The sequence below is a fragment of the Ctenocephalides felis genome, unplaced genomic scaffold, assembly GCF_003426905.1.
Source record: "Ctenocephalides felis isolate EL2017-DRISC unplaced genomic scaffold, ASM342690v1 CF-g0.4_SCAFFOLD_01886, whole genome shotgun sequence".
NCBI classification, from domain to species: domain Eukaryota; kingdom Metazoa; phylum Arthropoda; class Insecta; order Siphonaptera; family Pulicidae; genus Ctenocephalides; species Ctenocephalides felis.
This window is the reverse complement of record NW_020538040.1, coordinates 56958338-56980766: the sequence shown is the minus strand read 5'-3', so window position 1 is coordinate 56980766 and position 22429 is coordinate 56958338. Positions and strand designations below refer to the sequence as shown.

General features: G+C 29.9%; 1 protein-coding gene across 1 annotated transcript in view; it reads left to right on the top strand.

The window, feature by feature from the left end:
* LOC113378847 overlaps window positions 1-22429 on the top strand; it is a 138774-nt gene that overhangs the window by 94595 nt on the left and 21750 nt on the right. Inside the window, exons 3-6 of the mRNA XM_026619465.1 lie at window positions 12981-13153; window positions 16204-16613; window positions 20066-20091; window positions 21736-21922. Of these exons, the coding sequence (XP_026475250.1) occupies window positions 13051-13153; window positions 16204-16613; window positions 20066-20091; window positions 21736-21922 (726 nt within the window). The 5' untranslated portion in view covers window positions 12981-13050. The remainder of the gene's footprint in view (window positions 1-12980; window positions 13154-16203; window positions 16614-20065; window positions 20092-21735; window positions 21923-22429) is intronic.

Below are 22429 nucleotides of genomic sequence, written 5' to 3'. Positions count from 1 at the left end.
TCTATAATATACCAACGTATTAAGTTAAGTCAAATTATCACAACAGTTTGTAGAATCCTTATGTTCTGATGTTTATTCAAATAAAAATAATAAAAAAGTAAAAAATACTAGTTATTTCTCTCAAAACTTTAATCAGTTCTTCATTTTGTCAACACGAGTAAAATTACGTTTAAATTTTGTATTATTGAAATTGGTCGCTCCATTCTGTAAAAAACTGAATTGACACTTTTTGCCCCATATCTTCAGAATGGCCTGGACCTGTCTTGGCCAAAAACTTATAGCACGTCTCCTATTCAACAGGAATCGAATGTTTTTGAAATCAATCAATTGATCAAAAACTTTTTGTGTTTACGGATCTGATTACATTTTTGCGATGGCAGGTTGACTGATTTTGGAAATGCAGTTTTTTTTTTAAAAAAATCCATTTGTTCAGACAGAAATACAGGTATACAGATGAGAAGGTACTACTAAAAAATAGGCTAGTAGACAGGTAGACAGGAAAGCTAGTGCACAGGTAGATGGGTAAATATGTGGAGAAGCTTGCAGATAGATTGGTAGATAAGAAAACGGATATAATGGTAAGCAGGTAGTAAAGTAGAACAGTAGACATAAAAACTCATAGGCAGGTAGACTGGTATATGGGAAAAGAGAAATAGGTGGACAAGTTGACATATTGCTGGCTTAATTTACTTTTCACACACTTACGAGTTGAATGTTTAATCTATTAAATAACTTATCCTGCAGAATTCTCTAAGTGTTAATAGTGTCCAATAAATTTTTACAAGATTATCTTGTCGCTTGGCAAAGTTTGGATTAATTTATAGATCAACTTTTGAGATGCCCAAAATTGGAACCCATTTGATATCTGATTTCATGTGATCCTATTTTGAACCGTTAGGTCACGAAATATGTTCAATGATAACATGTTTCACAGTTTAAATGTTACATTTTTATTATAATTAATAAATTGGCTAACTAGTAAAACACATAAATAGAATGACCTTTCGTGAACTACTACACCATGTTATCTAATTCATAATTTCAGAAATTTACTACTTTTTATAATTGTAGTAGACTTGGTACCTTTTGCTTGGTACCATTCACAAAATATTATAAGTAAGTCAACGCCATTCCCTGAGTTATTTTGGAAACAACTTCGAGTATAAATCGAACTTTCCATGATACCATTTGTGTAATGAACGAAAAGTGTAATTAACTTATTAAATTCAAATGCAGAATAAAAAAGTGACATGCTCTGTCGCTAATAATTTGCTATTTTAGACAGAATATGTAAGATTATGTACGTGATTACGTAGTTATCATGAAAATCTATGCGAGTTGATTCTGAATTTTCAGAGTAACTACAATTTTTTAAATGGAATTAGATTGCATTGAGAAAACATTGTAGAAAAATTATATTTTGAATTATTAATTAGGAACAAAAAACATCGACATTTTCACGTAAGGCCAGTTAATTTAAAGTTCAAGAAAACGTATCGAATATTTTTGGGCTATTTAAAATAATCCTAAAGGAACAGTGAATTACATCATTTCTAGATAAATTTATATCTATAAATAAATATATATACACACACACATATATATATATATATATATATATATATATATATATATATATATATATGTCAGGTTGTTTGTCCGCGATGGACGCCTAAAATACTGAATCGTTTTTTTGTATTGCTCACCGTGTGCATATAGATTACATTTAGACGATATAGTATATTAAAAATCTTAATTTATAGCCAAAATATTATATTTTTGGTAATTTCAATAATGTTTAAATAAAATGTATATTATTACTGCCAAGAATTGGAGAACGCAATAAAATATCAATTAATATCAGTTATTTGCATACTTAATATCAGGTATGTGTAAACATATATACATCATAAAAAATATACTATGAATTAGAATTTGAAACATAAATATCAGTCATAATTATTAGTCAATTCGCTGGGCATGCCACAACAACATAATTTAAAAATAAATTGTCGGATTTTTCTTCCTAAGTAAAAAACTAAATGAAAAGCGCAATAATAATGTATCAAAATATTGAAACTTGTAAATGTGCTTATTCAATTTAAATAAAATCAGTTTTAGATTAGGTTGGCTCTTGCAAAGTCTATTAATATGATCCAGGAACATTCATATGTGACTTGCCTTGCAGTGGATAAACTATATGTTTTTTGTTAGCTGTCCCTTTTGCGTATATACTAATTTGCAATCAATTAATTACTATCATACTAGACATTTTTTATGGCAAAACAACGTTTGCTGGATCAGCTAGTATATATATATATATATATATATATATATATATATATATGTGACTCTTGGACTCACATACGTTGTGTTGAACTTCAAACAAGGAATCTAATAATATAATAATATTACGTTAATAATGTTATTATATTATAATAGTAATGAAAGCTCTACTAGAAAATAAATAATTACTGTTGTAATTAAATATGACAAATTCTTTAAATTTATTTTGGTTCCTATTTTATTTCTTTAGTGAAACCTTATCCGATGGTATTTCTTGGTGTTTTTTGAAAATTCTATCTTGGATAAAATGTCTTCAAAACTCATAATCAATAAATAAAAAATATACGAACAAAGATTTGTTCATTTGTATTAGAGTTAAAGGGTTAAGTACAAAATGTTTTGTATGGATCTATTTAAAATATTTTAGGAAACATATTTTAGTTTTCTTTCTATACTTTTTATCTGGATGGATGGATACATATTTTATTTAATCAGTATCTATATTTTCATATATACATTTTTATCATTTTGAATCGGCATTTTTAATTCTGAATAATTTGAAAAATAATTCAATGACATATTGCGATATTGTAAAAAACTGACCATATTAATAATTTTTGCGTTTATCATAATAATTATAAATATTCTTATCAAATAATTAAAAAAAAAAACTTAATTATCAAAATTAATGGTTTTGTGTGTTATATCTTTATTAGGTTTGTGCAATTACACGCATTATATTTAGACGTAGAATAATAATTACTTTGTGATATCGTTTAATAAGTTTTCAAAGTCTCTTTCAAAAGAAGCAATATATGAGGAAGTTATAAAAATATCTTTTAAATGTAGTTGGTGCAATTGCATTTTATGACCAACGAAGTATGATTGATGTCTTTCTGAATAATCGTAATAAATGTTTTACATGTTATTGTAGTATTTAATATTTTTTATTTTTGATATAAGACATTTTATTCAGAAATCTGTCAATTTAAAAACAGCTAATATAAGTTATCCATAAATAAAGAAGTGTTGAATGCAACTACTGAAATTGAATATTTGTTATTTTCTAGAGCTTTTTTTTCGTAATCATGTGCATGTTTTTTAAAGTATACTGAAATATTTATTTATTTGGCCTCGCTTACTCTGAGCGTTTAGCCACCCACATTTCATTTTTTACATTTTGTACTATCTTTTATATATATATATATATATATATATATATATATATATTATAACCTATACAATTTTTCTTTTTCATTTGATTTTTTTTGTAACTTCTAATTCTATTCAACTTCGATTTTAATTTTTAATTTAATTTAACTTTCTTCAATTCTTTATAGTAAAATTATAAATTACAGGTAATTATTGAGATGCATTACCTCAGTATTTCCAAAAGAAAAGTTTTGCCAAGGTTTTTTATGGCTTTTGGTCAAGACAACTCGAACCTTCATATAACTCTTTGCTGTGAAAAATAGAATGAATCTTTATAATCTTTTAACAACTGTACTAAACATATTGTCAGCAAGTTTTTACTTAGCAGTCTATTTAGTACAAAAACAATAATCTTTCAATTGAAGGTTGACATTAATCTACAGTATTCTTCACAGTGTATACATGTATAAAGCCTATTTTTATGCACTCATAATATTATGCCAATTTAAGAGAAAACTAGTGCGGCGCATGGCATCGTGTCTTAAGGCTTTAAAAATTAGTTCATTTATTTTAAGAAATCGTTTTTTTTTTAATTTTGATATTATTTGAAATTTTTCAAAATTTAGTTGTTTTGTTGAAAATGATGGAAAATTTCGAAACTTTGAATTTTTTGAAACTTCAACTTCTTGAAAATTTCAATTTTTTTTCGAAAATTTTTAACATCACGAAATTTTCTGTAAAAGCATTTTTTGTACACCATCTACTCAAGTATAATGTTTTTTGAATTAATTTAATAGGATGATCCGTTCTCTCAAAAACTGCATAACCGTTTTTACACCCTTTGCGCTCTATATCTCCGAAACGGTAAAATTGCCTTTTGCAAAAACGCATCGTGATCGAGTACGAACCGAATGATTTTTAATCATACAAATCGGTAATTCCATACTGTCGAGAATGTCGAGGACATTTGCTTGAACCATATACGTAAACTTTAAAATTAAAAAATTGGCACGGAACCCATAAAAATTTACATAAAATGTGTACAAATTCTATAAAGTATCTAATAATTTAATGTGCATATGTCGAACATTTGTGAACGCCAAATGGCATTTTTTTAACTTAATTTTATTGAGAATCCACAACCGCTGGACCTGCCTTTCCAAAAATTTGAACAATTCTTCGTTTAGTCAATATAAATAAAATGTTTTTTGAATATTCAAATCAGACGCTTCGTTCAGTCAAAAACTGAATTACTATTTTTAGTTTTTTCTTGTCCCGTATCTTCGAAACGGCTAGACCTACCTGCCTATGCCAAAAACTAATAAGCACGTCTCCTTATCATTACAAATTGAATGTTCTTCAAATCGTCGACGAAAATTTGTATCCCGCACACAAACGCACACACACATACATCAATTTTTTCCCAAGATATGCCAAAATATTCAGAAACCTTTAAAACGTAAAGATATACAATAAATTTTATTTTTGATTTTTTGTGATTACTATAACTTACCCTACGGGAAGTTAACAATATAAAGCTAATGGTGCATGGTATCGTGCCTTAAGGCAAATTGCTAGAAGGTTTTCAAATAGTTTATGATAAATACTGTTAGAATTATAACACTGAATTGCAAAGTTAAAATTATTTATATTTAGAATTAATATTAAAATCTGATATTCAAAAAATATTGTTTGGAAAATAAAATAAAATTAAAATTTTGCAACTCTGCGAAAAACTAATCAGTACGTCTTCTCATTCATCATTAGGAATTTAATGTTCTTTGAATTATTTAAATCGGATGCTCTGTTCTCCACAAACTTTATTTGCATTTTCTGCACACTTTTCTTTATATCTCTGAAACGGCTGGACCGACCTTTCACAAAAACTAACCAGCACTAATCACCGAATGTAGGAATCGAATGGTTTATGAATCATTCAAATCAGTTGAGCGGTGCAGAATTGTATCCACACGTACGTACAAACACTTCACACACACACATTTTTAAGGTATGCCAAAAAGCTCAAAAACCGTGAAGATATGCAAAATAATTTATTTTCGATTTTTTGACGATTACAATAACTAACCCTACGGGTAGTTAAAAATATATTTGTTTCCTATAGACATCGGAGCAAAACCCGCGTTCACTAATAATAAGTGTAGTTTAGGGGTCGACACATTGTAAAGTAAGTAAGGAAATGTAAAGAATGTTACGAAAACGTTCGTAATACTCGACGAGATCAAATATTTTTCATGTTGTTTACTAAGAAAATTCATTATAAAGTATTCATTAAAAATTGCTTTCAAATGTATTGCTCATGTACAATGAATAGATCAGTTTCTAATTTAGCTATAGTATAATTTCTACGCAGAACATTTACAGAGTCTAATTATTTATAACAAAGGCAAAAGAGTTAAACATTATCTGGCTATTCAAAATTAGATCAATCATTGTAATTGACTAACTCGATAATGTATTTACTAAATATTTAGGGAAGGCAGGTCCAGCGGTTTCGGAGATCCAATAAAAAAGTGACATTAAATACCATGCGGTTTTGATATTTATTCTTATCTTTTCTAAAAAAGTCACACACAGATTGCTTCAAAAAAAGTTATGAACTTTTTTAAAAAAAGTTTATGTATAAAAATAATTTCAGTCATTTTCTTCGAAAATTTGAAAACGAAATCCTATTGTCTAGGCACTAAAACATTCATATTGAATCTAATGAAATGAATCTAGTAAATGTCTAGATTAGCCATGTTTAGGCCACAAGGCATGCTACTATTGGCTTTATAATTTTGTTTTCAATTCTGGAAAGTTCCAAGACGGATCCAACGCTCACTATAGATATCAATATTATAATTGTTTCGTTTTTGTTCGAATTAAAATTACTGTACACAGCCAATCAGAGCAGCTGTCGCAGTAGTCGGCTCCCATGGTTCAAATCATTTGTTTTAAAATCACATCCAGTTCCAAATAAATTCGGCCACAGTACTCAAATTTTTCGATTAATACCTTCAAAATTATAAGTATAGTACAAAATTTAAAAAATTAATTTAATAATAGTATCCGTGGATTGGCGTGTAGACGATGAGTGTATTATGAAATAATAAGTGAAATTAAAAAAAGCGGGCATAGTTCGAAGTGAAAACTCGGTATGTAGCCATTTTTAATCACTTTGATTTCATAGCTAGTGTTTTACCTTATATTTGTTTATGATATTCTATTATTTAAACTTTTAACAAATTCCACATATTTCCGTAATAATTATATCTGTGTATCCAATATTGATGTGTCAAAAACTTTTTTTTATCCTTTATAAACGCGTTGCTAGATACGAGCTCGAAGGATGTGTTTGCTTTAGGATCGCAAATTTAGCTTTTGAAGTCGTTTGAAACCAAACTTGGAAAAAAGTATTTTATGTTCCTGCGCTTGGGTATTTGCTAAACCTACATAATAACTAGGCGTTGATTAGTTTTTTACTTTGATTGGTATAGCAGTTTCTTTGAAATCAACATTTAAATGAAAATTTGTTGGTCGGTGTTTCAACGAGCATTTTTTGCAAAGGATAATTAAATGAAATTGTTGTCTCAACGTTTCATAAAATTTAGTGAAATGATTTTAAAATGTTAAAAATGATTCGAAAGCTGTCTTGTTTGTTTCATGAAATTTATTTATAAATTAATATTTCATATTTGTAAATGTATATTATTGTACTTAATTTATTCTTGTGTATTTACTTTTTATTTGACTAAATTTTTGAAAAGTAGTGCTAATGTTTTAAATAAATTAAATTAGTAATTCTTTTTAAAATACTACATTTACTTGAAAAATATCAAACAAATTGTTTGATATTGTATTAGACTTAATTTTAACTTCGAAATTTATAAATTGATTTTTAAAATCAGATAAATTGATGGGAAACGCGATGGGTGTTTTATGCCAACGTCAATCGAACTGTTTCTTCTTTCTTGATGCTTAATTTTGGTGTAAATTTAAAAATTTAAAATCCTTAGTGCTTCGTGATTCTCGTTAGTATTTATTAGTTTGAATGAAAATTACACGACCCAATAAATTGAAACCAAGTTGTTTTATATAAAGAGCAATATTCATATATATAAAATATGTCTAGTTTGCCATAAAAATATATCTAGTATGATAATAACTAATTGAATATGTAGTAGTCTCTCCGAAGGCAGGTCCATGGTTTGACAGCACCCCTAATTAATGATTCCCTGTTCCTTCCTTATTTATTAATCCTATTACCATTTTATTACCATTAATAAGTTTTGATTAACAAAAATAAATTATAACAAAAAATATTAATAACTTTTCATACAATTTTACTAATTTACCTTACCGAACTTTTGCTTTCATGCTTTCTGATTCTGTGCTTCGGCTTTCAATAACCTGTATTTACTCTTCTTGCGTATGTCACCAATAATCTGCATTCTTCTTTCCAATTCTTTTATACCTATTTGACATTATAGGACGGCATGTAGAAGACACTCAGTTTAGACTCTAAACTTTATGCTTTAGACGTAGCACTTTATTACAATATTTTGCAAGTGGATATTTTACGTCTTTTTCGTAAATGCTGCCCTGGTGCTTGTGATCCCCGCCTTGATTTCTCTTGTGCAGTATCCCAAGTTATGGATATGATCCACTTTTTCAATTCTCGATTTCATACCTTCACTTTCGATTTGTCGATGTTGATTTCTATTCGTATCTTTTTCCCATTTCGACGATTGTACTCATCATGATTTGTAGCTCGGTTTTGGATTTTAATACTACCACGAGATCATCAGCGTACTTTATAGTGGTGTTTATTCTTCCTCCAATCGAAAAATCTCCCGTGTCTTCAAATACCTCGTTGACGAGCTATTCTTTCGTACAGGGTGGAGTAAGGTCGGTGACATGTAATTCTGTTTGTATCTTCTTGATTCATTTGGACGTTTATTTTCTGTTACATATACACACTTTGGATAATCTTGTGGTCTCATTAATCGACGCCAATAGATTTCAAAATCTTTGTAGACGTATTCCAGTTGACTCTGTCGAAGGCTCCTGAACATCGAGACATCTGTCTGACATTTTCCTTAATATTCCAATGTCATCTCTGGTGACTTTTCCTGTTCTGAAACCAAATTGTTTTTTGCTAATTTTTTGCACGATCTTATTTTTGTGCCGTCTCGTAAGTATTTTGGCCAGTACCTTTTCTGTATGCGAAGTCAATTGTCCTGTGGTCACTTGTTTGCTTTGGGCGTTTTTTCAAGAGCTATTATTGTGACATCCAGAAAGTTCTTTGGCCATATGCCCGTTTAGTATATTTATATATTCGGTTCAGTAGTTTGGTCAGTTTTTTTAACTTGTTATTGTCCAATTCTTTCAGCAGGTCCATCGGAATATTGCTTCTTTCATGTTGTTTCATCTCTTGTTTCTTTCCTCTTCTCATGTCCTTTATTTTTTTCTCGACTTGGCTTCTCAATATGCACGGTTCCTTGTCGTCTGTGTCCACCACTTTTTTTTTAATTTCAATATTGTCAGGATGATATTCTCTATCCTACAGCTTCTCAATATATTTCTCCCTTATGGTGAGAATTTTCTTGTCTTTGATAACTCTATTTCTATTATCGTCTTCCAATATTTATGTATTTCTGTTTTTCCTTTCAGCTCAGTCCATCTCTTTTGATTATCTTGTTTTTGAAGTTTATTATTCTGTTACACATTTTGTCTATGTATTTCGCCATTGCCTACTCTGTTTTATGCCTTTTTAATTTTTTATCAATCCTTTGATTTATTTTCTTGCTTATCCATTTTTTATGATCTATGTCGTTATTCAAGGCTACTTCCTATACCTTTTCGACCATGTATTCCAGCGATTCCTGAAGGAAACTTTTTACCCTCTTCCAATCTTTCTCTACTGCGTTTTTGTAGAATTTTGTCTCTATTATTCTTCAATTTTTCAGGCTTCAGGTCTGTCTTTTTTATCTGTTTTGAGATTATTCGTTAGATTTGTCGGGTATTAGCAAATTATGATCGGAGTTTTTGGGTATACCTGACACCGACTTGTTTCTTATCATAACCGCCACTTCTTTCTCGGATTGGTCTATTCCGGATTCATACATAGTGAATCTGTCCGATGAAATTTCCTGCCCTCACATTGTTTTCACATTCCACTTTGCTAACTTGAAAAGCAAATTGACCGCAGTTTTGTTGCTAATTTGATGGCTTTCCCCTCTATAGCCTACCCCCGGAAATCCTAACAGCTGATTTTTTTAACTCCGGAATATTTTACAAAAGAGAAAGTTTTCATTTGGAACCATTTACTTGTAGAATGCTATCTCACCTACTCTAGGAAGAATGTAATGCGGTAGTATCCCCTTATTCTTTCTACGCACTAAATCATTCATATTAAATCCAATGAAACGAATCCAGTAAATGTCTAGATTAGCCATGGTTTGGCCACAAGGCATGCTACTATTGGCTTTATAATTTTGTTTTCAATTCTGGAATGTTCCAACACGGATCCAACGCACACTATAGATGTCAAAATTATAATTGTTTCGGATTTTGTTTCGAATCAAAATGACTCTACAGCCAATCAGAGTAGCTATCGCAGTAGGCTACATCATTTGTTTAAAAATCGCATCCAGTTCAAAATAAATTCGGCCACAGTACTCAAATTTTTCGAATAATACCTTCAAAATTATAAGTATATTACAAAATTTAAAAAATTAATAATAGTATCTGTGTATTGGATTGGCGTGTAGAAAATGGGTGTATTATGAATTAATAAGTGGATTAAAAAAAAAAACGGGCATAGTTCGAGGCGAGATAATTGGTATGTAGCAATTTTTAATCATTTTGATTTAGTAGCTAATGTTTTATCTTATATTTGTTTATAATATTAAAACAGTTTCCACATATTTCCATAATAATCATTTCTTTTCAATATTGATGTGTCAAAAACATTTTGTTTATTATTTATTAACGCGTTGCTAGATACGAGCTTGAGGGATGTGTTTGTTTTATGGAGTTAGGATCGCAAATTTAGCTTTTGAAGTCGATTGAAACAAAACGCATGTTGTTCTTCCGATGATTAATAATATAAGGTACGCAATTATAAAAATTATAGTAATATATGAAGAAATTTTATTGGTTGGAAGTAACAAAGGTGATATTGTTATTTCACTACTACTAATGAGATACTATGTTTATTCTTTCAGAATTTCTTATACTGATAAAAAACTGCAGTTTTCAATACGTATATAGCTTATGCTAAGACCATAAATTGAAGGATATTAAATAGAATATTAAAAAGTATGAGATAAGATATTAAAAAATTTGGAAGTTAAATTGTAGACGTGAACACAGTACAACGTCTGTCGGTTCATCTAGCATATTTATATATATATATATATATATATATATATATATATATATATATATATATTATATTTATAAAACATGAGTTTAAAGAAATAATGTATATGCAATTTTGGACGTATTGTGTTATTTATTAAACTAAACTAGCTGTAAGTGGAATTCTGTCTTAAGGCAATTAGGGCATCGTGCCTTAAGGCAAATTGCTGGAACTTCCCGTACCAAAAATTATTAATTTTTTAAAAATTATTAACATTTTTGAAAAAAAATTACTTCGAAAAAATTGGATTTTTGAAAAACTATAAATTTGATAAAAAATTACTATTTATTGAAAAAAAAAATTTTATTTGAGAAAAAAAAATTTTTTTTGAAAGGAAAAATTTTTTTTTTAAAACAAAAAATTTTTTTGAAAAGAAAAATGTTTTCTTCATTTTGACATATTTTGGAAATTCTGAAGTTTTTTTCAAAGCAATCGTACTGCTTGAACTGCATAGAGACGAAATGTCACAGCGCAAGTGCCGCGCCGCCGTCTAACGCATAAGCATTGGTACGGAACCCATAGAAATGTTAACAAAATGTATACTTATTGTTAAAATCTCTATAAAATATCTGATAATTTGATGTGCATATGTCTAATGATCATTTTTGACCGCCAAATGGCTAATTTTTTTACTTTTTCCTCCATATCTCCGAAACCGCTAGACCTACCTTTATGAAAATTTTATCGATTCTTCATCTTGTCAATACAAGTAAAATGGTTTTTGAATTATTCAAATCGGATGCTCCGTTCTCTTGAAAACTGAGTTACCGTTTTCGGCACTTTTTGCCCCGTATCTTCGGAACGGCTAGACCTGCCTTTGCCAAAAACTAATCAGCACGTCTCCTTATCAATACGAATCGAATGTTTTTTGAATTATTCAAATCGGTTAATCCGTGTTCCCGAAATCGTCGACGAAAATTTGTATCCGCACATACATACACACACGTACATACATACACACACACATACACACACACACACACACACACACACACATACATCCATTTTTTCTAAGGTATGCCAAAATGTTCAGAAACCTTTGAAACGTAAAGATATATAAAAATTTTCATTTTCGATTTTTTTGCGATTACTATAACTTGCCCTACGGGAAGTTAATTATATATTTTCTACTCCCAAACCTATATTGTATCTTATATAGTTTTAATATCTGGCACATATCAGCTGGTTTTCGGCAATATTTGACAATTGTAGATATATTTATCTTATTCAGTATCATGAATATGGATATTATATACTAATATTGTCTAGGCTCGCTTAAAGTAAATTCAAATTTCAAGTGAATCGACATTTTTGCCAGATGACAGTTCTCATGTGTCGAATTGATTTCAATGACAAACAAAGATAAGCGTATTTTTTGTATTTTTTTTTCATAATCAAAAAATCCTAGAAAATTCCCTTAACAAGCCTTCAGGAAGATTTATGAAAATGCAAATAATAGTTTATGAGGATTAACCTTTCATACCTCATTAGAAAAGAATTTTATATATAAGATAATATATATATATATATATATATATATATATAAAGATGTCGCAAAATATAGATGAAAGAATTACTTTGTTATAATTTTTTAGTGATTATTTCGAAATTATTTAAATAATTCAGTGCTTGGAAGTTGTGCAATTACTCGTTTAGTTCCAATTTTCACTATTTGTTTAGAAATTAAAATTAGATTAATTGTAATAAGAGATTATATTATGATTTTTTATCACATATAATTTAAAATAAATCAATTGATATTAGTATGAATGATTTTAATATTAATTAATTACAAGTACTATATCACAGAAGAACGTGTTTTACGAGGCGTTGAAAGTCAGAGAATATCAACCCTCTATTTGCATTATAAAGTTTTGCAAAATTCAAAAACAAAATAGTAAAATACTAGTAAAATTGTATATGCTTTCTGGTTTCAGGGCTTCAAACGTGTTGTAATTTGTAATATAAATAAAATTATAAATCAAAACATAAAAATAGATAGAAACCATTTGAAAATATAATCTAGGTTGCTCCACTCTGGTTCTCAACATCTCGAATGTATATATGTCAATATCAACTATATTGTTGCAATGCTCATTTATTATTTCTTATACAGAATCCTAAAAATGACTTACTGTAACTTATGAGAATGAAACCAGGGAGGAATGTAAGGAGTAATATAGTTAATGATGGCGATAGTAATATGCTGTAAATGCTGCCGAATTGTTAATAAGCCGGAACTTCGCGTGGCACTTGGCCGTGCGTGGCACGTGTTTTGTTTCGCGTGCTGTGAGTTTAACTTTAAAGTTTAGAAATCAAAATTAAGGGGGTATTCTAGTGTAGAGCGATGAATTTTAGGTCATTTTTAAAGTGTCATAAAAGAAAGCAATAAATGTTTTTACTGTCCATTTTTTTACCACTTGTTTATTAATATTATTAAAATACAAAACAAAAATTAAAAAATAAAAAAGTTGAAAATTGTAAAAACTGGCAGCTGATAAACTGGGTGGTCTCAAAAAATTGGCACCTCAGTCTTGACATGATTTCAGCCCTCCTGGCCATCGGAAATGCAAAATATAAAAAGATTATTAATCTACAATGATGTCGCAATCGTCTGAACTAGCGATGAGTAAAAAGATTTTTTTTACAAATTGGCGACTGTTTGAAAAAAAAGTTTTTTTTTTACTGTTTTTTTGAGATTCTCGATTTTTTTAAAAATAGTAAAAATTGGAATTTGGGTATAATCCTAGTTCAGTCTATAGATAGGTCTATAAACAAGACTCTCTGAACATTTTAAGTGAATCGGTCAAGTAGAACTCGAGAAATCGTGTCAACAGTACTGAAAAAGTCTGTTCTGAGAAAAACGCATTTAAAGTTTTGGGTGAAGCCAACCAGTATGGAGACCGAGTCAGTAAAATGCCTATATCTCCGAAAATAATTCAAATTTTCAAAAACCTTTTCGTACACATATTCTTAGTTAGTTAAACTTTGAAAATATAAAATTAAAAAAAATCGATTTTCTTGAATTTCTACACTAGAATACCCCTTAAGTGTTTTAATTTTTCTTTACATCTTCACAAAGACATTTGAGCCGCTCAGTGCACACATTGAATAACTTCAGTTTTTGAAAAAACAGATGACTTTTCGAAATAATTTAACACTATAAAACAGATTTTTTTTTGTAATGAGTCATTTATTTCAGAAGACATTTTGATTAACTCCATTCTGTAGTTTAAATGTTCCGGCTGGGCCTGATTTTGGGTTTGAATTCATGAATTACGGATAAGAATTTAATAAAAATATAAAACATATGATTGTTTAGCTAAGAACTGTGGTCTCGTGAGTCTCAAGAAAATTCATCTGTTTTTATAAAGGACATCAAGGACTTTACAAACTTTGAAAAAATAACACTAAAATTATAAGTATAAGAATTAGATTTATTACTTTATTCAGTTGACAACTTGATAGATTAACTCCGTAACTAAATTAATTAATTATTTCCTCGCTATTAATAGTTATTAACCCTTTATACCGTTACATGTAAGCTATATATGTATTTATACAGGGCCGGTCCTGGGGTCCTCACCGCCCGCATGCAAGATTTATTCCAGCGCTCCCCCCACCCAATAATTTTAACAGTTTTAATAGTTTTTCATTAAAATTTTAAATTTATTTTAATTTATTTTTTCATTATTTACAATATTCAAAATTGCATCGTAAACTTCTCCTTATTGGTATCGTAAGGGCCGAATTGTATTCAGCTTTTTTAACGTATTTTCAAAGTATTGTTCAAAGATTAGTAAAAGATGCAAAGAAATTACATGTCCCTTATCTATACTGAAACAAAAAAATTATATTTGTATCTGTATTATTTCTGCATAGTTAATAATTATGTATAAAAAATGTAATACAATTCAATTTTTCGGAATAAACAAGCCATTTTCTAAGCACTGGTTCCCCATTTACCATTTTTTCTATTGTAATTAGTATATATTTCTTAAATTAATTTAAACTTTCGTAGGTTTGCTCTTACGGGATTGAACACCAAATAATTTCTTTTTCGATTCCACGTCAACCTCAAACGAAAAAAATAAGTACATTATACAATAAGCAGAACAATAATTTATAAATTTGCAGGGTTATTATTTGGTTAATTGTTTCTATTATTGATATCACATTGCAAAGTGAATATGCTTTTTGTGTCTCACAGTTAAGTTGGATTGATTATTATTATCTATTAAGTATTCTAGATTTTATAATTAAAAAAAATATAAATAATATAAATTTCATTTCTGAATCTCGTTTTGACGCCCCCTAAGGCGTGCGCCCGCATTTTTTGCATGCAATGCATTAAAGGTAGGACCGGCCCTGTATTTATACGTACTACGTTATATTTTACAATTTTTATTATAACATTTATTATAAATCTTTCAATCTACATTTTTTTGAAGTTATATAAATATTTTATGAAGAATTATTAACAATAATTATGTTACACGCAATCGTAAAGAGAAATTAATTATGAATGGGCTTATATCGATAAATACATTGCTTTTGTTTATGAACCTGTTTGAGTAGTTTTTATATAATATTTTATTTATTTTAGGTCATTGCTTATGTGACTAGTATTTTATGAAACTGACTCGTATTTTTGATTGAATTCATTTGTAATTTCTTCGTTTGGAATTCTAAATAGAATAATCTAATAAATACTGTTACTTTGTTTCCTATACCAAATATATTGTCTAATTATACAGTAGAACTCCAATTATCCGAATTAATGGGGACCGGAACCCATTCGGATAATCAAATATTCGGATAAACGGAGTTTTTTTTTAAAAAATTGCCATTGGAGAGAAAAAAAAGTTACGTTTTGATATTGCACTATTTTTTCTATTGAATTAAATGAAAGAAACATGATATTTTCACATGTTTTAAATATAAATAAAATGTACTTATGTACAAGTTTAGAAATGAAAAATCATTGTTTTTTAAACATCTCCGTCAATGTAAGCTGTTTTAACTGTAACTTGGAGTTTTTTTGAACAATTTTTTTTCTGAAAGTGATTCGGATAATCGGCGATTTGGATAGTCGGAGTTCGGATAATTGAAGTTCTACTGTAGTCTAACTTTAAATAATGATTGAATTGATTGAATTGAATTGTTTATTTAAAATGAATGAATGAATGAATAAGTTTTGAATTTGGCTACATTATCTGATTCTGATTTTCATTATCGCAATAGTTTTTTGCAATTGATCATTTTGGAATAACTTTTAAAACTTAGTAAATTTTGAAAGCAACATTTGATCGTAATGCTGTGCTTTATTTTGATTCTAGACGTATGCCGAAAAGTGATAGACGAGTGCTCTGCGATTCTCTATAACGAAGAACTGTATTGTAAAACGTGCCACGCACTGTTGTTTGAGGATAAAGATCCACAAAGTGCTTTAACCAGTGGACCATTAAACAGCGATAACTTGTCGAACGACGTACCGACCGGTACTACTTATAGCCCATCACTTGATACCTACGGAAGGGCCAAACAACAATACGACACATACAACATATCAGACAAGACTTCTGGCGCTACATCAAGCGGATCACCCGATCGAAACCAAAATTTTGACAAGAGACGTCGCGGCAGTGATTCGGTGAATCACAGTGTTTCGGACTACATGTTGGGGCAGCACACTACAGCGCAGCCGACCGTCTGCGTAAAATGCTTTTCGGATCTTTGCAGATGCGGGGTAATTATACAGACAAACTTTTTATATAATCAGGGCCGGATTTAGAAATTTGATGCCCCGGGGCACTGACAAAAATTCCGCCTCATCCCTGAAATTTTACGAACTTTCGAACTTTTTTTGCAATCAAACTGCTTCAGCTGCGAGGGACAATATATAGAAGCGCGTAAGCGCCGCGTCGCGGTCTAACGGATAAACAATGTTACAGAACTTATATAAATGTAAACAAAATTTATACTTATTATTATAATATCTTTAAAATATCTGATAATTTAATGTGCATATGTCTTATGATCACTTTTGTCCGCCAAATGTTTCTTTTTCAAATTTTTTAAGCAGTTATTTATTCTGTAATTTTTTTTGAATGTTATTGGACGCTTTTTTTCAAAAACTGAATTATCATTTTTGGCATTTTGGTCAGAATCTTCCAAACAGTTGGACCTGCCTTGACCAATAACTAATCAGCACGTCTACTTATCAATAGGAATTGAATCATAAATTAGTTGATCCGTGTTCTCGCAATCGACTTGAATAATTAAAATATAAAAAATATTAGATTTGTATTGATAGGGAGACGTGCTGATTAGCTTTTGGTACAGGCAATTACGAAAAATGGTAATTGAGTTTCGATATTTCTTCTCTGAAACAGCTACGCAGCGCGATTGCTTTGCAAAAAGTTTATAATTTTCGAAAAATTTCAAAATACAATTTTTTTTTTTTCATTTTTCAATAAAATTTAAAGCTCTTTATAAAATGTAATTTTCAGTACGGGATGTTTCAGTAATTTGTCTTAAGGCACAATGCCACGAGTCACTAGTTTAAATTTTTTTCGACGCTATAAGCTTGGAAGTGCACAAATACGTCATTTTAAGAGGGCTCGAGAACTGAAGTACATATTTTAATTAAACTTTCAGCTTGTTTACGGATCTTTATATTAGCCAAATTGCCAAATTTGATAACTTAGGCAAGGCAAAATAATAAATTTTAGTTATCGTTTATTTCAACCCAAATTTTGCATTGCAATCGTATTATATTTTGTTAATTATATTTCTTGAAATAAAAAATGTTGTTAACAAAAGTTGATTATATTTTATAAATTTTTTTCTCACTATCCAAATTTAGCCGCCCCCCAAAATTTGTCGCCCTGGGCAGTAGTCCCGATTGCCCCTACTGTAAATTCAGCACTGTATATAATTTATACTTTATTAATCGACTTATATATTTGTAAACTTTAGCTCAGTATAGACTATGTGTACGTAATAGGATCGATTTTTGTTCTATTAATATGGACCCAAAATTTTTAGTTTGCACACATGCAAATTGTGTAATATGTAATATTTCAATTAATTTAGCTTATGTTTAAATAAGATTGGCGACTTTGATGTCAAATTTCCACTTGAGGTCATAGATCTCAAATATAGCCTCAAGTGAAAATCGCCTCTCGTGGGTATAGTTGCACAAATAATATACTATCTACTGGTTTACATTGTAGCATAATCATTGTTAGCAATCTCTGCTTAATGTTAATGCTCATGTAAAGCAGATTGCAGAATAAATTAAAACTAGCTGCAAGTGGAATTCTGTCTTAAGGCAATTAAGGCATCGTGCTTTAAAGCAAATTGCTGGAACTTCCCGAACCAAAAATTATTATTTTTTTAAAAGCGATTAACATATTTGAAAAAAATTTACTTCGAAAAAATTAGATTTTTGAGAACCAAAAAAAAAATTGTTTGAAAAAAAAGTTTTCTTTATTTTGGCATAGTTTGGAAATTTTGAACTTTTTTTCAAAACAAAGCAATCGTACTGCTTTAACTGCATAGAGACGAAATGTCAAAGCGCGTAAGCGCCGCGTCGCCGTCTAACGGATAAACATTGGTACGAAACCCATAGGAATGTAAACAAAATTCATACTTATTGTAAAAATCTCTATAAAATATCTGATAATTTGATGTGCATATGTCTATCATTTTTGACCGCCAAATTCATCTTGTCAATACAAGTAAAATGTTTTTTGAATTTTTAAAATCGGACGCTCCGTTCTCTTAAAAACCGTGTTACCGTTTTTAGCACTTTTTGTACCGTATCTTCGGAACGGCTACAATTGCCTCCACCAAAAACTAATCAGCACGTCTCCTTATCAGTACGAATCAAATATTTTTTTAATTATTTAAATCGGTTGATCGGTGTTCTCGAAATCGTCGACGAAAATTTGTAACCGAACACACACACACACATACATCCATTTTTTCTAAGGTATGCCAAAATATTCAGAAACCTTTGAAACGTCGAGAAATGCAAAAATTTTCATTTTCGATTTTTTTGCGATTACTATAACTTACTCTACGGAAAGTTAAAAAAAAATATGAAAATTCTTATTGCCTTCACTAGGGAGAAGTTTGTTTTCACGAAATATTTCGATTTGCTAATTTTATGTTATCGACGTTTCAAGTCATTCTGTATCGAAATGGGACCAAATTTGGGAAAAGTATATGTCAGTGTATATGAACCGTCCTCTTGGCCATTCATCGACGTTTTTTTTCCAAAATTTAAAAACCATTCGTTGAGGACTTGCTTTGACTAGTTTTGTGCGACAATCAGTCGAGTTTCTTTTGTAATTAGTTAAAAAGTGTAAAGAAAATAATTGTCCACGTTTTAGCCCACAATTTGAACCGATTTTAAATATTCAAAAACTATTCCACGGAAATTGGCTATGAATCGCGTTGATTAGTTTTTGGTAAATATCGCCCGGGCCGTTTCTTTTTATTTATTTTTTTGGCATATATTTATTGCCGATCAAAATATACATTATGCATTTTATACATTTAAAAAGTTTATATCTCCTTTTTTATTTTTAGACATTTTATTTAAGATCGTATGCCGTCTCTTTGCAATTAAATATTAAAAACAAAATTGGTCAATTTTGATGAATTTGTGAATTTTTGTATGCAATAAAATAGTATCGGCCTACGATGAGTGATTGAATCATAAAAAATCATCAAAGTTTAAAATTTCGCCGGGCGTTTGAGCGATTCTAATCAGAATCTATGTCGAAGCATCTGCGTAGTGTTTTGTTTGAAACTCCAAAGTCCAAACTTAAATAAAATATATTTATAGGTCCGAAATGAATAAAATGAATTATGCTAAACAAATTTATTTTAAGAATTAGATATTTTAAGTATGTTTGAAAGATATCAATTGAAAATCGTTTTGATTATTCTTTAGTAAAAGCGTTTTTTTTTATAACAAATACATATTAAACAACAAGTTACCTAAATAGCTGAATCTCAAATCTTATTAATGAAAGTCATGTATACGTTCATGCAACTTGTCTTAAGGCATAATGCTATTTGCAGCTAGCTTTAGAAATTCTTTATAATTATTAATATTATTGTAATACTAAAATCTGTTTATTTTATTCTTATTTTAACCAATTAACACATTATTCTATGTTTCAGAACATGTTTGTCCGCAGCAGCATAAAGTAAGTATACATAATTTAGTTTACTTTTTAAAGATTTTCATAAATGGTTGAATAATTTATAACAAGAAACGACTCAGTTTGTGTTAATTTACGTCAAGCATCTGTCGTCAAAATCCAGTATTTATTACTATATATCAATTTATGTTAATCAATCGAACTATTATGATTCGCGCACCCTTGACCTGATATAGTTCAGTCTTATCAGCCTTTGTTAATGAAGAATTGTAATTTGTAGTACGTCAATTTTGATTTATAGTAGTCAGCAAATTTCCAGTCGGTATTTCAATGTTATCTATATAGTTTTGTGCATGTATAGCATGTATAATAAACATAATAACATAATATTTCAAATTTAGTTATGATTAAATTCCTGAATGAAAGTTGGCTAAAGTAAGAGTTTTTTCAATATTGAAATTTTGTTAAATATTTATTGACAATTCAAAATAATTCTACTATAATTATATTAAAAAGAAGTTTCAAGATAACACAGGTCCACATAAAGGAAGTTGTCGTTGTTGAGTATGCGACATATGTTTTTCAATGCATTTTTACCGCTAAACACGAATACAGTAGGCCCTCGCTTTACACGGCACTCTGGGTACACGGTTCCCATACTACACGGAGCTAAAAATCCGACATCCCTCCGACTACACGGACTTCCTATTACACGGTTTTCGTTCAACAACGCATAAATTCCTTGCGCAACCTTTGAATGATTATAGGAACTTGATATCTAAAGGGTGTTAATGTAAGTTTTGTTATCGACTTTTATATTTTAGACATGTCTGATTATATAATAGCTGTCTAAAAACGCGATTGAGCTGACTACTGCGTCGCGCCAATTTTTGAATAAGGTGTCAATGTCATAAATGTCATTTCGTCCGTATTACTCCTACTTCAAGTTGCATTTCTTAGTCTCCATACAGCACGATAAAAATGGCGCGATTTGTACCAACTCTGAGTCTTCCATAGCACGGTTCCCATACTGCACTATGTAAGGTTACATAGAACGCATTACGAGTTAGCCTGAATCGTATGTTAAATACGAGGTTCTTATAACACTGCACGGTACGCACTTGCCGCGTAAAGCGAGGGTTTACTGTATACTTTATTTCAAAGTTGGGTTAGGTAAAAAGTTTATTGGAAAACATATACCGCACATCTAATACAGACAACTTATTTTCATTGTGGACCTGTGTAATTCTACTTTAGTAGCTGATCGCCACTTCAATAATTATGTGCTACTGTAGCACTGCTACAATATTTTTCAAAATGTATTTGATCAATTTGATGGTGATGATAATTTAATATTTTATTTTTTAACAAAAAATCACAAAGATGGATGTTTCTAGATTTTTTTTTAACAAAAGTCCCGATTGCTGGGTTATCGTAGATATGTAATAGCGCACTAGAAATAATAAATTTTGTCTACATTACTATCTAAAAAAGAACTCATTCCGAACACTTTGGCTATTGCTTTTGTATATATCGAAGCACTTAAATAGAAATTATATAATATACATTTTGAAAAAGAACATTCAATCTGGATTATTTTTAGTTACTTTTTATTATTTTGTGAGGATTGAATCATACTTGGCTCTCTGGTCGAATTATTCGGTATTTATCAATTATTCTGTGATTTAGTGACGACATTAGCTGCGACGCGAGCCGCAGGCCTGCTCCTCGCAATAGATTGTACTACGATGATTCATGCGAACTTCGCCGACGTTGCTCGCGTTCATGCTCGCCGCATTCGCATGAGACACATCATCATATGGCTGCGCATTCTCTGGACGAACCCTCATGTAGTTACATACACAGTCCACCAAGGGTAAGGAGTTTTCATTATTTTTGATGTTTGTGAAAATAAATAAACGTCACGTTATTTGGAATTTTTTGAATCATTGCATTTTATTGCGACGTTACATTAATTAGTGCACAGTTATACATACAATAGTACACCCCCCCCCCCCGACTCGTCACACTAGTTTCTTGAGATCCGCACCGCCAAAGAAGCGACTCGTTTGCTTTGTCATACGAGCAAAATTCGAGATACGTGCGAGTGAGCGCCATAACGTAAACTTATGGGGGTGTGACTGAAACATCAATTGTAACTGGGATTTTCGTATGTAACGTCGCATTTAACAATCATACAAACATTTAAAGTAAATTATTTCAAAGTTAAAAATTTCAATTTATCAATATCAATGTTGTGCATTTGTACGTGCAAAGTGGGACAAAGTTGAAAAGTTTGTGGATAAAAAGCACCCCGAGAAAAAAGAATGCTTATCGGATAATTATTTAAAACGCAGAAACTAGTATAATGAAAAAAATATTT